General features: G+C 38.7%; 1 protein-coding gene across 1 annotated transcript in view; it reads right to left on the reverse strand.

Moving 5' to 3' along the window:
• Window positions 1-6,260: 6,260 nt before the first annotated feature.
• The window catches only part of LOC143219129 (sodium- and chloride-dependent glycine transporter 1), a 39,890-nt gene continuing 29,614 nt past the window's right edge, over window positions 6,261-16,536 (reverse strand). The window contains exons 9-10 of the mRNA XM_076444969.1: window positions 16,144-16,296; window positions 6,261-10,248 (exon numbers count right to left, since the gene is read on the reverse strand). Of these exons, the coding sequence (XP_076301084.1) occupies window positions 10,108-10,248; window positions 16,144-16,296 (294 nt within the window). The 3' untranslated portion in view covers window positions 6,261-10,107. The remainder of the gene's footprint in view (window positions 10,249-16,143; window positions 16,297-16,536) is intronic.

Genomic DNA, 16,536 nt, shown 5'->3' on the forward strand with positions numbered 1-16,536 from the left:
AAACTTACTTTGGCCGGGTTCCTCGCTGCGATATAAATAGCTGGTAGTTACTTAAACGGTCTCGGGCTGGGTTGCGCGGCAAAGAACGCCCGTTATCTTGATCATCGAATAAAAACCGGCCGAACTATAGTTAACCGCGGACAGCGAACGAAATTAATTAACGACGTGTGTAGAACCGCGAGCGCGACCTAAGCGCAGCGCACGCACGAAGCCGGTTTACTCCTTCGCTGGTATAAATTCTTTCTTAAATCGTTACAAACTGGCCGACAACGAAGTATCGTTATCATGCCGAGATTAAATCGACCATCGCTTCTGTTCTTCCTTCCGCCGCAGCCATTTTCTTTCTTTACCGGCCGAGCTGTTTCTTTCTTCAGCCGTTGTAATTAAATTCTACTCCTTAGGCGAGTAGGAAGGTAATCAACCCTTCGGTACACGCGATGGGAAATGTGGCCTTGGCCCTGAACTTTGATCTAATTAAAAATTAAACAATTGTTCTATTTAAATATACAACGGTAATCGTGTCCAGGGTGTTTCTGGGAACTGGGACAAGTTATTGCTCTCTTTTTCAGTAAAAATTGAACAAAATGATGAAGCAGAAAATTCCTATGACCTTATTTTTTCTATGGATGCACCGCGATGCATCCACCGGATGCAATACCACTTTATTCTTTGATGTAACCCGATTGTTTTGTTAAACCAATCGATCCCTTTTATTATGCTACTTATCAATTATAACTAGACTGCGGATTTTATGCGTTTATAACAAAAATGGGCACGTACAGTGAACCGAATTAATATTCGGACGCTCTAAGAAAGACGATACCTTTTTTAATATTGTACTACAGGATGTGAAAAGAAATTTTTTTCACAAAATGCAATTGTTCAGAATTGTAGAAAAAATACTAAAAGTGTATTTTACAACTTCTTTATGTAGGCCTATATTCAAAATTCAAAAAATACGTTCTGTAGATCTGTGTGAATTATATGCACTGTGAAAGTTTCATCGAAATCGGTTGAGCAGGAGAAAACGACAGACATTAAAAGATGGAAGAATTGTTAGATTTATTGCAGTTAGAGGCGAAAAATCGTGAGAATCTACAATTTTGCCAATCTTTAAACGTTTGACGAATTTTCAGAATATGTTTAATTCGCACAGATCTACAAACGTATTTTTTAAGTTTTCAATATAGGTCCATATAAAAAAGTTGTAAAATGCAACTTTTAGTAGTTTTTCCACAATTCCGATCTATTGCATTTTTTGAAAAAATTTCTTTTCACATCCTGTAGTAAAGTAATGGCTCTAACTTCCCAGGAAAGTTCAAATCCTAGTACAATATTAAAAAAGTTGTCTTTTTTAGAGCGTCCGAATATTAATTCGGATCGCTGTACATTTTAAAGCAGTTTACATACATTTTAAAACATTTTAAAGACATGTTGAAAGTATTTAAGAACATCAATGTATTAGTTTCAGTTTAATAGAATGATTAAAAGAAGAATACAATTTTTATTTGTCTCCTGCGTTCTGCAATCGATACGAACATTTTTTATTTAGCATAAAGATCCGCAGTCTAATTGTGGCATATGATTTTTTCCTCTATCATTTTTTTTCTATTTTTACTTAATAAACGAGCAGTAACTTGTCCCGGTTTCATCGTTGATTCAGAACAGCAGGGAACTCGATAACGTTAAAGTGATTGTTAACTTAATTGTGTTATGCCAAATAAAAGTTCTCTGTGTCGTCAATGAAACAGCGCGGCAGAGAGCTCGTTTTTATTAACCGCAAGAACAGGTAGATAAAGTGAACCACACGATGCGAAGACACCGCTTTGTTCGCGCAATGCGATTATGGGGAACACAGCGCATACGATTTTACGAGTTTCATTGTCTAGCGACCTGCTTCTGTTTTGTTGATGGAGACAAACAGGAACGGTGATGAGTGAGTGAAAGGGAACGAAAGTGAACATGAACTTGCGGCGAGACAAATACTGGATGCTGGGTAACGTGCGAGACGTATCAACGGCAAACGGGGTCGCAAAACAATGAAAAAGCTGCACACGATATAATTGTGTGCCGTATGCGACTTTGTCTCTGAATTATAGTCGATTTAATCAGTCGCTGTCGACAAACGACCGACAACGCGTGTTGCGCTAATGAATATTCCCGAACCATGAATCAGAACGCTGCACACAGTAAAGAAAATACAAATTTCTTCTCAACGATAACATTTCTCGAGTCCTAACGCAATTCAGGGTTATTAAAATTTTTCCAGATTTTGTACGGAGAATTTTCAATATTGAAAACAGTATTAAAACCAAATAGAAAAATCCAGTACTATATAAAGAATTTTTCTCGTTGTATATCGTTTCGTCAATCAATAGAATAAATCGTGATTTTGTATTCGATGCGAAGCTGATTCATTCAACTCGATCCTACGTGAAATGGCGGTGCTACACTATTTAATCCCTGATGGACACTCGATGATATGTTGATGAAGAATGCAAAATACTCTTCTTGGATTAATGATAGATTCACGAGCTGTTTAATGCTAATTAATCCAAGGATTACGATTCGTAATTTCAGATATGCCAGGTTTGATTTTCTGTATTCCTGTTGCTCATTTTCCGTTCTCACTGAACTTTGTTGGGAAATATCGAAATACAGCGCGCTTTATAACAACCTTCATTTAATCGCAATTTAAATAATTGAAAGTATATTTCACATTTAAAAAATACTTGATATTTCATTAAAAATTTATTTGCCATCGACATCTTTAAAAATATATACAACTTCTTATTACTGATCAGGAGACGGAAAATCGATTTATTCATTTTTTAGTAGATTCATTTCACAAGCGTTTTACTTAAACGAAAACCAATAGGGATTGGTAAAGTGCTTATAGTCGCGGAAACGTGTCAAGAGAATTATATTTTTAATTAAAAAATCTTTTTACCAACTTTTTCTGAGACGAAAAATGTGCGCAGCGTTGGAACGTTGAAAATATAGAAAATTTACCATAATCTCGTAGGCAAAATATAGAGAACGGTCTCTATTGTCTTGTGATAAACTCTGGGAACAAAGAAACCTCGGGTTGCATCTTTTTCGAAAATTCATTCTCACGTTTCACCAACATAAAACGATGTACCGTTATTGTGGGGTCGCGTGACATAGTGATACCAGTTGTATCGCGTTCGCTATTAAAATGTGCTCTGCTCCTATTTCCGATCGATCAAGCGCCTCCATCGATATCTGTGTATTTGTGAATCTCAAAATTTCAACATTTCAATAATATTCATTTGAATTAATCAAACAGTTAAATGACAGAATAATTGGCTGCAACAATGAATAAAACAAGAAATACAATGTTCCATTGGAGAATCAATCAAACTATATCTTAGGTTTGACTTTTTAATTTATATTTGTTCTAATCGAATGCTGTACACTCGTGAAAAGTATTGATAAGATCTTAATAATTGTTCGAACACACGGAAAAAACAGCTGGTCATACACGAATTTCTTAGTATTTAGTAATCTCGATCATAGAGCATTGAGATTGTAACACACGTGGATTGTTCGTATATGTGCGAGTTATTCTTATCAGTAACTAGCTCCGCAGTCAATTGTAGATTATAATTTTTCCGATCCGCGTTTAATTGGAAATTTTACGACAGCTAATCCTAATAAAAAAAGAAAGTAAACCGTTTGTAAATATTAATATCAGCGTAGAAGCGTATATGCAAACAGATTTTCTGGTACCATAAGCGATAAGGCGATCGCTATCGTCGATCGAGAACATGAACGAGCGTACCCACATAGGGAAAGTACAGAGATGATGGAGGCGATGTTATCGAGAAAGCTATATACGCGATAACGGAATAAATAATCTTAATTGAAGTTTCGAGTACGTTGAAATCCAAGCAACTGAATTGTCACGCGGAAATCCCAACTTAACTTTTCGACTTGTTCGGAATAGCCAACTGTGTACTTTCCTCGGATTACAATTCTATTTCACCGTTTCAATTCTCTCCCCGGAGTCTTTCTGACCTAATTTCGCGTAAACTAAATCGCTATCGAAATCGTTACATAACTGTATTCTGCGCGCAGACACACGAAAATAAAAAACAAACACAACGGTTCAAAACTTTCAGCTAAAGTGTTCACTCTGTATTCTGTTACGAGCACAACGGTTTTCAGATTCCCGAGACGTGAAATCCTAATTCATTTTCATACGATCTTTTTATTCACATATTGTTATACTGTTTTCTTGCGTTTTCCCAGTTTTTATGGGTAGGTATTGTTTCTGTTGGTTTGGTTCTTTCCATACATTATATCTGCGGTTGCCAGGAAAAACGCCGCATGTCACAATTTCAAGAAATTACCAGAAAATAAATTCGAAAGGCTGAAAAACATAATGCAATTTAACCGATGTCCTGAGTCGAAGCACTGGCGACGAAAACTTTAAATGGCAATATCTCGAAAGTGAAAATATGTGACATGCGGCGTTCTTCCTGATAACCACAGATACGCGAGACTGTAAAAATGGTAAAAATGGTAAAAATGATAAAAAGTTACACGCTTCGCCTGTCGCGAGTAGCTACGACGAAAAGTGACGTCACGAGTCCACAGTGCTCCGGAAACATTAGAGTGGGGAGACTTTTTCTTCTGCTTCCTGAGCACAACTCAACGGACTGGACATTGGCGGGATTCCCCAAATCATCGAAAGGACGTACCGAGCAAAGTCACGTATATGTACGAGGTCTGTTCAAAAAATACGCGGACTGACGTCATAAAACAAAATGTACTTTATTTAGTAGTTACATGTGTGGGTCCCCTTCAAAGTACTCTCCTCCCCGACGCACACACTTATCCCTACGGTGTTTCCACTTGTTGAAACAGTCCTGGTACGCTTCTTTTGTAATATCCTTCAGCTCCTTCGTCGCATTTGCCTTAATCTTTTGAGTTTGAGAACAAGAAAAAGTCGCAAGGAGCAAGGTCAGGTGAGTAGGGGGGCGGGGAAGAACAGTGATCAAGTGTTTGGCCAAAAACTGACGAGTTCTGAGGGCTGAATGGCACAAATTTCGCAGCAACGCGGTGCATGTTCAATTTTTCGGTCAAAATCTCGTGACAGGATCCAACTGATATCCCACACTCTTCAGCAAGCTCCCTGATGATCAGACGTCGATTTGCCCGCGCCAGGGTGTTGATTTTGTCAACGTTTGGGTCGTCAGTTGACGTGGAAGGGCGTCCAGGACGCTCATCGTCTTCAATCGACTGTCGACCATCTTTAAAACGTTCATGCCATTTGAAACATACCGCACGCTTCATACCAACATCACCGTAAGCCGTGTTGAGCGTAGCAAAATTTTCAGTCGCAGATTTTCCCAGTTCTACACAAAATTTCACAGCAACTCGTTGCTCCTTTAGGTCATTCATTCTGAAATCCGCCAAACGAGAAAATTGCACTTCACTAAAAACCCGGTAGCTATATTCAACAAATGAAGATATCTGCAATCGGAAAACGACGTTATAACCAGCTGATATGTACGAACACATCGACTGCAAGCGCATTCCCCTGGAACCAACTGAATCCGCGCAACTCAAACAGTCCACGTATTTTTTGAACAGACCTCGTAAATAGAGGACTTTAAGCCACAAAATGTATAGGTAATCTTCGGCGTACAGGTTCCCACGGGAACGCGTGCAACAAATAAATTCGTAGAAATTCCCGGGAAAAAGAATCTTTCATGATCGATCGACAGATGCATCGCGAGAAATCAGTCGGAGACCAACGACCGACTGAAATTCTCATTAGTGTGGAGTGCAAGCCACATTCTCGTCGCCTCTACATTCCCCATAAGACGGGGTACAAGCGGCCGAGACGGCCGCACGATATTGCAACGGCGTCGAGGACACGAAATTCCTCGTAGTGGAGATGTTCCATCGCATTAATTAGGTGGAAACACGGGACGGTACCGCGCGACATTCACAACTTTTAGAGGGCTGCCCGATACGAGTGGTGATCATGGTGTGCGGGCGTCGCGACGCGACGCGTCCCCGTCGGATCGACGTTGCGAGCGCGGCTTGAAACGGTTCCGAAAATATTGGGTTGTTCAGAAAATTCTGCAATTTTTGCAAATCAATTTCACCCATTAAGAATACATAAAATTAATTGCACTTGGAAGCATCTCCCTAGGTCTCGGAAGAAGTTAAAAATATCTTATTCGCAAATGAGTGAATTTGAAGCGCAAAACCTGTACTGAAAGCTCGCCTTAATCGAAAGAAATATTAACTGGAAATTACAGTTCTGGAAAACAGTTATTGGAAATAAAGGTTCTTCATGATAAGAACCGAAATAGAAATGATAACTGTTTCCAAGCCCCGAGCCGACGAGTGTGTCGCCGGGAGTGCAACATTCGCCGAACGAAAACCACCACCGGAAGTGGATGCAGCTGATTTTAATAAGCCACGCCTCAAATTTTGCAAATCCCGACGAGTGCGTCGAGAAACACACCCTTCTTTTTGCCTCCATGTACTTTTAAGTACGCCGGAAACTTTTGCCGACCACTTTTTTCTTGTTTGGAAAAGTATAGTTTAATACAGTGGAACGTTGCATAAAGGCCGCATAGATATTCTCCGTTTCCTTTTTATGGTACTCCCTGCTGCTTTAAAGCCTTTTTATGCTGTAATTGCATAGTTACTTTCGGAACACCGTTCCGGCTGTTTGGAGTTTGAAAATTTCTCACGCAGTTATAAGCAGACTTATTGGCTGAATGCTTCGAAACCGTGGAAACAAGAACTTGTTTATTAATACGTGAATGGATTTCACATTTGAAGAGGTACTTTACGTACAAATGGAAATAAACAACAGTATTATTAACTTCTTTTAATATTTTTACTATTTTAAATTACGCGCCACTCATTTTTTGCCATAAATGCATAAGATCCGGTGTCTATCGATTACGAAACGGCAGACAAAAACACTGGAAAGAAAACGAATACGTAAGGGTGTTCGATTAGATCTCGCCACGACTGTCACGAGATCGTCAACCGGCTTCGCATGGGTGAAAATAATATATAACTTGAGAACTACACACAAAACACTGATAAAAGTTTTACCAAATATCTATGTTACAGAGTGATTAATAGCCTTGATTGCGGACGGTGTATCACTATTCCCCTGGAACACAAAGGAATTAAAAAATTGCATTCAAAGTAAGCATAAAAGATAAGGGGAGGAATTGTGCACCGGTGAATGGTCAGTTGTCGTGGGGTTTCAGTTGCGTGTGTGCAAGATTTATGACCTGTAGAGGACGCAAAGGTAGGTATCATAAGATTGGCTGCGCCACTTCCTCCGTTTTTTTAACACTTCCACTTTTCACTTTCTTCTTTAAGACCGCCAGACAGTGTCTCCTGCAGAATTTAGTGGTGACAATGACCAGACGAGCGAACATACGATCTGAAATTTGCTCCATTCTTCATCATAAATCTTGCAGACAATCGATCTGAACCCCGGCCGAGCAGCCATCTTTCCACGTTTCTCGGCCGATCACCTGTATTTCCTGTGTCCTCTAAATTCCGTGGCGGCCAATCCGGTCCTCTTGATCTAGACTATTCTAGACGATCAACCAAACTGAAAACATTGATTTCTTCAACCCATAAAAAATTCGTTTGACAACGTGTTCATAACAGCGTGGAGGTTTTTTTTATCAACTTTTATTATCTCGCTATGAAAAAATATATTAAATATTGTATTAATGGATTTGTGTTACATTTTTTCTGTAAGTGACTGATGCGTGTGGTCTTGTAAAAATGACGATATAAATGAATTAACACTAAATCTATGAACAGAATGATGTTTTTAGAATGGCTGTAATCACTAATGTTATATACATATGTATGGCGGCCATATTTGAAGTTCTGAAACATGAGACTATCTAAGGCTTCCTTCGCTTCCATTCAACTTCACTCTCATATCGAAGTAATTAAATTTAAATAATTGAACAGTGACTAAACAATTGAATTCGAATAACTAAACAGATTCGGTGAATTGTTAATGAATTGTCGTAGTGAAATTGAAAATTGGGAGACGCTACTGCTAACAGATTAGAATATTTTGAACATTTACGTAGGGATACTATGTACGATTTTCATTATAGGTATTTCGTTAATAACGCCAGAGCCAGAGCATCTTCTATCAGTGAAACGTTCGAGGAAGCAGAGCACCGCAATTTGAACAGGGAATAACGCTGCGGTAAACGGAATAAGGCAGCAAGAAGGCAATCTACGCTTCTCGTGACAATATCGTCGCCAACAATTCTGCCGTTAAATCGACTTAACTTTCTAACAGGCGTTAAATCGCTTTAAAGCTGCCTCCCATTAGACGCAGTCTGCATGCTCGCGTTAATTCTTCTTGAAATCGATATTACAAATGGAAGATTTCATACGTGAAACCGGGAGCCAGATAATTGCCGCTCGACACGATTATCTTCGCGCCGTGTAATTGTGTTTAACAGGTAATACGCGCGAGATTTATTCTCGGAACACGTTTAATACGAACGGATACGAACAAATTCGAAAAAACATTTCCTTCGTAACAATTCCAATTCGCTCGGATGATTTCAGAATTTTAGAAACATTCTTAGATTAATTTTGTTTCTTAAAATATTGAATTTCACGCCAACCGTATTAGTCGCGGCATTCGAATTATCCAGCGAATTCCGGTCACGTGTATTTGGTTTTCATCAAAGTTTAGATGACAGTGGGCTGAATGACTTGGCGAGTAGTTCTAAAACACATTAGGATTGCGAATCAAAGGCGCGACAAATTGAGGACATCCTATAATGTTCGCCCGAAACGATGCTTAGGGTGCAACCGCGGAATTGAAACCTCCCCGGCAGCTCCGTAAATATTGATTTTAGCGAAAATTGGTTCAGGTAAATGCTTTATAGTTCAAAGGAACCCGTATAATGCTTCGCGAAATTTTATTTGCTTTCACATTTCTTGAAAACAAACCCGCCTGCTACAGCAGGAATTGCAAACGAGAACGGAACAAATATTCTCCTCCCTATGTAATGGACGTTAAAGAAAATTACAGAAAATCGGAATAAAATATAGCTTCAGATCTTGAACTTTTGAAGTTATTAACGAACTTATATACAATTTACAAGTAGTCGGCTCGTGGCTCGCACTGCAATGCGTTTTTCATTATTAATATTACCTGAAAGACGGAATAGAATTCAACTGCGCGCAGAACTTGTTTACGATTTCATTTAAAAGTTGAAACGAAAGAGGAGTTCGCGGTTTTTAGCACAGCTATTGGAAAATATGGTATAAACTGAGCTGTTAACGGCGCACTGTAGCTCTTCGTTTCGGCACGCCGCGGCACAGCTAACATCTTTAAAACTTCCAGCCTGTCTTTTAACGCGTACGAACTCTTAATTGTTCCTCGAGCTAGTTCCGACGAACTGTGGAAAATATGCGCATAAAGCGGCGAAAGAGTGTAAGCCACGGCCACAGTATTTAAAGGAAATGCATTGTTACAGAATCCCTTCATTAAAGAACAAAGTGCATGAATAATATCTTACTTGACATTTCTTTCGAGATGATGAACGTTGATTCTCGCGATAAGTATTAACTTATTACCAAAAATATCTATGCGTGACGCTAGGGGTGTGATTTTGAACATAGACGCACACACACACGCGCAAAGATTTCACTTGATAGACATCAAAGAAATGAAATTCCGTTTATTTTCTATCTCTGTAAATTCATCTATAAAAAAAAAGTCGAAAAACTTTCGTTAAATTAAGTTGTCGACCGCTTTGAGCCAAGAACTTCGATCACTCTCGTACAAGTAAAAAGACTGCAGATATGTATTTTGTGTGATAAATGTACAATGTACAGCAAATGTGTAAAGAATTGCTTGAAAGGACTGTATAATTGTCGACACAAAAAATACATATGTACAACGTGTTCGTGAATAGTTAAAACTGAAAAGTCACACTCGGAGAAGATTAATATTGTTGAAATTATATTTTCCCACCAATTTAGGAAATTGCAGTCAACGTTCGAAACGAGATGACTAGAATGTTGCACGAAGAAGGGGCAAAGTTACAAGGCGTCGGACACGTTGCATTGGTGTTTGGAGACTTCCACCACCTTGATGGACGCCGTGGAAGGTGTGTCGTCACCTGTACTTTTTTCCATGGCCGGTCCCCATGTCTTCGTCGGTCGAAACAGACTCCAGTCCCTCTGCGGACAATTAAATTGGAAAAGTGAAATTCGTAGAACAACTGGCCCCGTCCCGGAGACCGTTCAAACAATTTCGCCTGAACTTTCCAGACTCGTCGTTTCAATCGGCCTGGCAGATCGTCAACTCGATGAAAGATTCCATGGATTTCGCCGCTACGGTGGAACGGTGCACGCAAATGATTTGCGATCGCCAATGAGAATATCGGAAGCATTCGGATTCTGAAACGGAACCGAGCCTTAAATGGTCCACGATCACGGAATAATTCATGAAGTGTCTGGTCCGCCTTATAAATGCCCGCTATGACTGGAGTCTATAAATCTTGGTGCCGTTAATCCGCAATAGCGCACAAGTCGAACGGATTCTGACATAAACAAACTGGCTCGGTGACAAGAATAGATAACACTGTGGAAGCTGGATGGAAATACTTCTCGAATTTACACTGATAACTAGACTGCGGATCTGTATGCATTTAAAATTAAAATTGAGTAGATGAAATTCAAAATTGTCGAAAAAGTTTCAGAATTGTAGATGTCAATATATGATTTCTCCTCTACTAAGATCATTAAGGGAAGAAGTAAAATGCAATTTAGTCTCTGTGTCTTGCAATCGATGCAGACAATTTTTATTTTGCATATAAGGGTAAACTGTACTATTGCTGGCACTGCACTAGTTATTGGCACTTTTGATTTAAACGGCAAATATTAAGAATTCCTGGTATAGAAAATCATTTTATATTGCTTCTTATTTATATTTCAAAGCAACGTTGTAAGTTTTCATAACAGAGTTCCACACGACTGTTAGCATCGCTGTAGGACAATTAGAAAGACCGACGGATGAGCACAGTGCAGTGTAAATACTGTTTCGTTAAAATTTTCGTTACGAGTAAGTATACTTTATCGCTGTATAACTTAATTTCGGACTGTACTACAGATGTAATATACAATAAGGGCGTATATGATTAATTATAAATCAAATAACCTATTTAACGTTTACTTCTTACTGTTAATCAGACATAATCTCAAATTTTCAGGTGCCAACGAATGGTTCATTTATTTGTATGGAAATTTAATTAATATTCGAAAGGTTAATGCTTTGCATCATTAAAACAAATTAGAAATATGACTTTAATTCGTTTGAAAGAAGTCTTATTATCAATTCTTGGCACTACCAATAATTGTACATTGAAGGGGCCAATCACTATAAGATAATAAGGTGCAAATCATTGCAATGGACATCAGAGAGTCAATCGTTGTACTATTTATTTACCTACTTGTGCAAATCACTCATATTCTTATATGTGACGAGAATTTCGTAGTCATTACTTGAAGCTGTTAGCATCTTTAATTTGTTTTATCTGTTTGTGTATTTAGAAAAGGCTGCAGGAGAAAGAAAGATGCCAAAGATCGTATTCGAAATGATTGTTCCACCATGTATATCATATAAATATCTTCTCTTAAATAAACAAAAATAAATTATTTCAAATTTGCACAAGAGGAAGATTCACCACAAAATTTGGAAGAGTTGAATCGGATGACTCATGTGAACCTTAAAATATTTTTCTGTTTTTTCTTCGAGCATTATCTTCGTCTCTTACATTATGCAGAATTTAAACCTACATGCAGTACAAACTATTTTCATTATTTATCTTTATTTAATTAATAATTCCTATTCAGTTTTGCAGTGCCAATAACTGATACATGTTGTGCCAATAACTGTACCAAATGTGCCAATGACTGTACTAATTGTCTTATGATTGTTATTCAATGAATATATTTTATAATAAAAGATTTATGACTCGAAAAACTGTTTGATTTTGTAGAAAAATGTCTATTAGCTCATAATAATAGCAAGTTAAGCTTGTTTAAACATTACAAAAAAAGATAAAAAGATTTTTACTAAGCTTTTGGCTTAAGGTGCCAATCATAGTACAGTTTACCCTACATATAGATCCGCAGTCTACTGATAACAGATTTACACTAATTTAGCCACATTTGGACTACGCGACAGAAGTTTTAGAAGTGAACATTGCTAAAATCGTAGCATCAGACCGAACCAGTGCGCTGAAAACATAAATATACGTTAATAAAATTGTAGAAGTTATGAAAATTCAATTTTTTCAAGATTCCAGACCAGAAAACCCTCTGAACGTTATTAATTCGATTTCGCGCGATTTCTATTCCTTTGCTGTCCTGTGATTACCTGGACCCTCCATGTGTAATTTGATCACGATCTGCTACACGTTTTAACGATTTATTCAATATTTGCCTGTGATTGTATGTGCCACTGTGTGTACAAATATTATTATTAATGCGTTCGCTGGCGGCATTCATATCGAGAGCCGTTCGAAAAGTTACAATATTTTATTAAACGCAACGCGTTCTATTCGGGAAATATTTGACCGAGCGGAGTCATTAACTTCTGGAATATCGTGCTGTGCTCTGTGACCTTAAATAATGGCGACCGTACAATTAATTTGACCCTGTTTGTCCGAAATATGTGTCTAAAAATTATTAAAAGGTACAATTGCACAGTACTGCATATTACAAGATTTTTAATTGTAGTACCTTTTATAGTAGACATTATTTTATAGTATGCTGTATATTTGTAATTTGAGGTGGTAACTCTGTGCTGGTAGCAAATGCTTTATGAACTTCCGAACAGTATCATGAAATTAATATTATATTGAAATGTATATTTACTCATATTGATTTAGTACTTGTTTTACAATAAAAGACTAAAGATTCATGCAATTAGCGAAAGTATCGATACACAACTGTTATGTAAATTCATAGTGATTCAACATTAGCGAGTAAACATAATTTAGCAATTGCTTCTATGGTACATTATCGAAATGTATTGAATTTCGTAACAACAGCTACAACCTGTTAGCGTGCGAAGGTTTGCGGTATAAATATTGCTTTAACGCTTCAGCACAGCGTTTACTAATAGTTAAACGAAAATATACAGCCTGACATACTTAAAAGTTCCGCGCGAGCAAAGGATAAATTGAAAAATGCTAATAACGTTTTCCCCAATCGACAAAATAATTTCATAAAAGGGCCTGACCTGATTCTTCAGCTTTTCTCTTTTTCCGCCTGTGTTAATAGTTTAAAAGTTTCGCACCAACTGCGAACTTGATTACCCAATTTCCAGCCGATCAAAATTTTCTTTACTTAAAATTCTTCGTAAACTCGTTCCCCTTGAAACGTTCGCCGTCGCATAATAAATTCGCGAGACCGACGCTCCGAAATGTCGGTTCTAATCTGGAACCTTGACAAAATCAATTCTTATTTTTCAGCCAAAGGATTTTTATCATTGTTAGTTTTTATAAAGTGATATGAAATAGTCCGTTTTAGTGCTCCGTATACCCGGTGTTAATATCGGCACGAGAGGATCAGCGTTTCGAAAAGCAAGTGGTTCGCCGCTATACTTTTCTTCACGGTGGTTGTCTCCCATTTCGTTTGGCGGGTCATATCTCCGCGAACCGCACAAGTAGTTTCCGAACTGTGTTGGGGAGCTAGGAGAGAGAAAGAGAGAGAAAGAGAGAGAAAGGGGGAGAGGGAGAGAGAGATAAGAGTAATAGTAAATTTATCGGGTAACACAAAGCGGAAGTGGTCAAGAAGGGGGCAGAAACTACGGCAGAAATAGGTTCGATCCGAACGATGGAGCGCGGACGAAACTTTTCGTTTCAAAGTACGATTACCTACGTACCCGTGGAAAAACTTGTATTAAGACGTTCGAAGTTCGCGGGATTTTACGGCAAACGGGAACAACTTTTAAAGCGTTGCCCACCGCCCGCAGCAAACCACCACTGGACATTGTGCGGCTTTTAAAAAATTTGCAATTCGTCGAACATTGAAATATTACCGAGGTATAACGAAACTTTGCCCGGCCGCGACCGGTTTGCATATTTCTTGCAATCAAAATTTCAATGGCTTTATTCTCAATACCAATGATGTGTACAAAGATTTTGTATATAGATCTGTATAGAGTATCCTCTATTTAGTAACATACGAAGTAACTGCTATTATTTACGTTGACTCTTAGGAGTTATATCAGTATACGATAGTCGGGCGAAAATATTTTGCTTTGTGGTTCGAAAGAAACGTCAAAGTTGCAAACTTCAAAGAGTGATTTCTCAAGATAATTTTCCGCTGGACCCATATTTTTTGAGATAAATTCAAAAATATCTTCAAAAATTAGTGCAAAGTGGTGTCTCTCCGTCTTTAATGATTGTTTAAACATGTTTAAACATTCATAATGTATTGATATTGGATATCACTGTATTCGGGAAAGTCTACAGAATCTTTTTCTGCAAAGAACAACTCAATATCTTTTATAATAACATCACAATATTTGTTTCAAGTTGAAAAATACGTTTTTTTTAAGTCATGTTTCTCAAAGACTGTGCATCTAGGAGAAAAATTAAGGACAGATTCACTATTCTTCTTCACCATGTCTTATCGTTTTGACGCACCGATTTTTCATGTAAACTCCCAAGACACACAACGTAACTAATAGCAGTTACTTCGTATGTTACTAAACAGAGGATACTCTATACAGATCTATATACAAAATCTTTGTACACATCATTGGTATTGAGAAACATTAGAAATCTAGAGGTGTCTTATCGTTTTGTCGCGGAGTGTACATTCAGTCCTGAATCAGCCCTTAACATCGCTGTTTATGGGTTATTCAGGAATGTCTCGGAGGATTTAATGTATTTCACTTGCTGTTCATCTTTTTGTGGGAATGTCTCTGTGCAAAATGTTCCTAGAGCGAACGAAACGTAAAAGAAAGTAGAGATAAAAATGGTGTTCTAACAGTCTGTAGCCGAACGCGTAAAACTTGGCACACTCCAATGACTATGGCCACTTTAAACTTGAAATTAGGTCCGTATAAGGGAAGATCGGATCACCCCCTGTCAAGTCAAATGAGACTCACCCACTCAGGAGCTCGCCTAAGTAGATGGATCCCCAAGAACCTATGTATCGTTTAATTACTACGCTAGCACTGCACATAGAGCAGAGCGATCTTTGACCTGAAAGCTTATAACGTCGCATAAATGTGCAAATACAGCATTGACGACAAGTTCAGGACATCCCGACAAACGTTAAAACGTTGAGCAGTTAATACCGAATGTTCTCTTCACTGCGCGAGCAAAAAACCAGAGCAATTCAGTCAGTACGGATGTTATGTTCTGTCTTCAGACAGCCCTGGGCTGCAATCCGTTTTCTGACTGGACAAACGCGAAAAGCGAACAAAATTTGAAAGACATGACATGCCTGAATATTTGATTCGTGTGGGAAGTTCCACTTAAGCTCTATCAATCAAATTCAATAAAATCATGAAATTGGGTCCCTTTAAACAAATTTCTTTGAATTCGTATGTCTATTCGGGCTGCTTGGCAATGAGCGTGTCAAACGGGATTGAAGAGAGTCTGCGGATAGCCATATTTTCATCCCCGTATTTCTGCGAAAGAAGGACCCGCAATCTACATAATCTCGGCTTCTTCCGATTGTTCTGACGGTTTCGTGCAACTCGAAGAAAGAAACGCATGCGACGTAATCGCAGCCCAAAGCTTGGTCGCCGTGGGAGTCGCAAAGTTTGAAGGGTAGACGACGACGACGGCGGCGGGGCCGTTGCAATTGGAAAGCATGTTGCAAAAATAGAGAGAGAGAGCAATTTGCATAATAATCTCTAGTTTGTCGAGCATTATTCCAACTGATATTTCGATTCAGCTTGTATCCCGCCGCCTCTCCCATAAACTCCATGATTTGATGGCGCGCAATTGCCGGTAATCGTTCGGTCCGAATTAATGCGCTTATTCTACGTAACGATAGTAATTCACGGAGATTTAGTGGTGTCATTATTGCCCCCCGTGACAAACTTACCGGTCCTTTCCACAGCCGTCGGATGAAAAAGAACGGCATCGGCGCGAGGGTCGACAGCCCGATCAGTATTCCAATCGCGTTCGCCCAGTCAGGGAATATGTACGTGCCATAATAACCCCACTGGTACGTATACATTTGATACACGAACACCCCCTGTGGAGGAAAATAAAATTAACAAAAAAAGGCTGTCTGTTATTTCGTCCGCGAACGCCTCCGGAGAGCACTGGGTCTCACGGTACACCGGCCAATTAGGAATTCGATATTTTCAGTTCGAAGAAGAAACGCCATCGCGTTTTCCCCAGAGCGTGATTGCAGCTCAAGCGGGCCGAAAGCTTACGTGGAAATGAAAAATTTTTTGGCCCGTTTCGACGAATCACCCGTTTCAATACCGGC

This window comes from Lasioglossum baleicum, unplaced genomic scaffold, assembly GCF_051020765.1.
Source record: "Lasioglossum baleicum unplaced genomic scaffold, iyLasBale1 scaffold0021, whole genome shotgun sequence".
In the NCBI taxonomy this organism is placed as follows: domain Eukaryota; kingdom Metazoa; phylum Arthropoda; class Insecta; order Hymenoptera; family Halictidae; genus Lasioglossum; species Lasioglossum baleicum.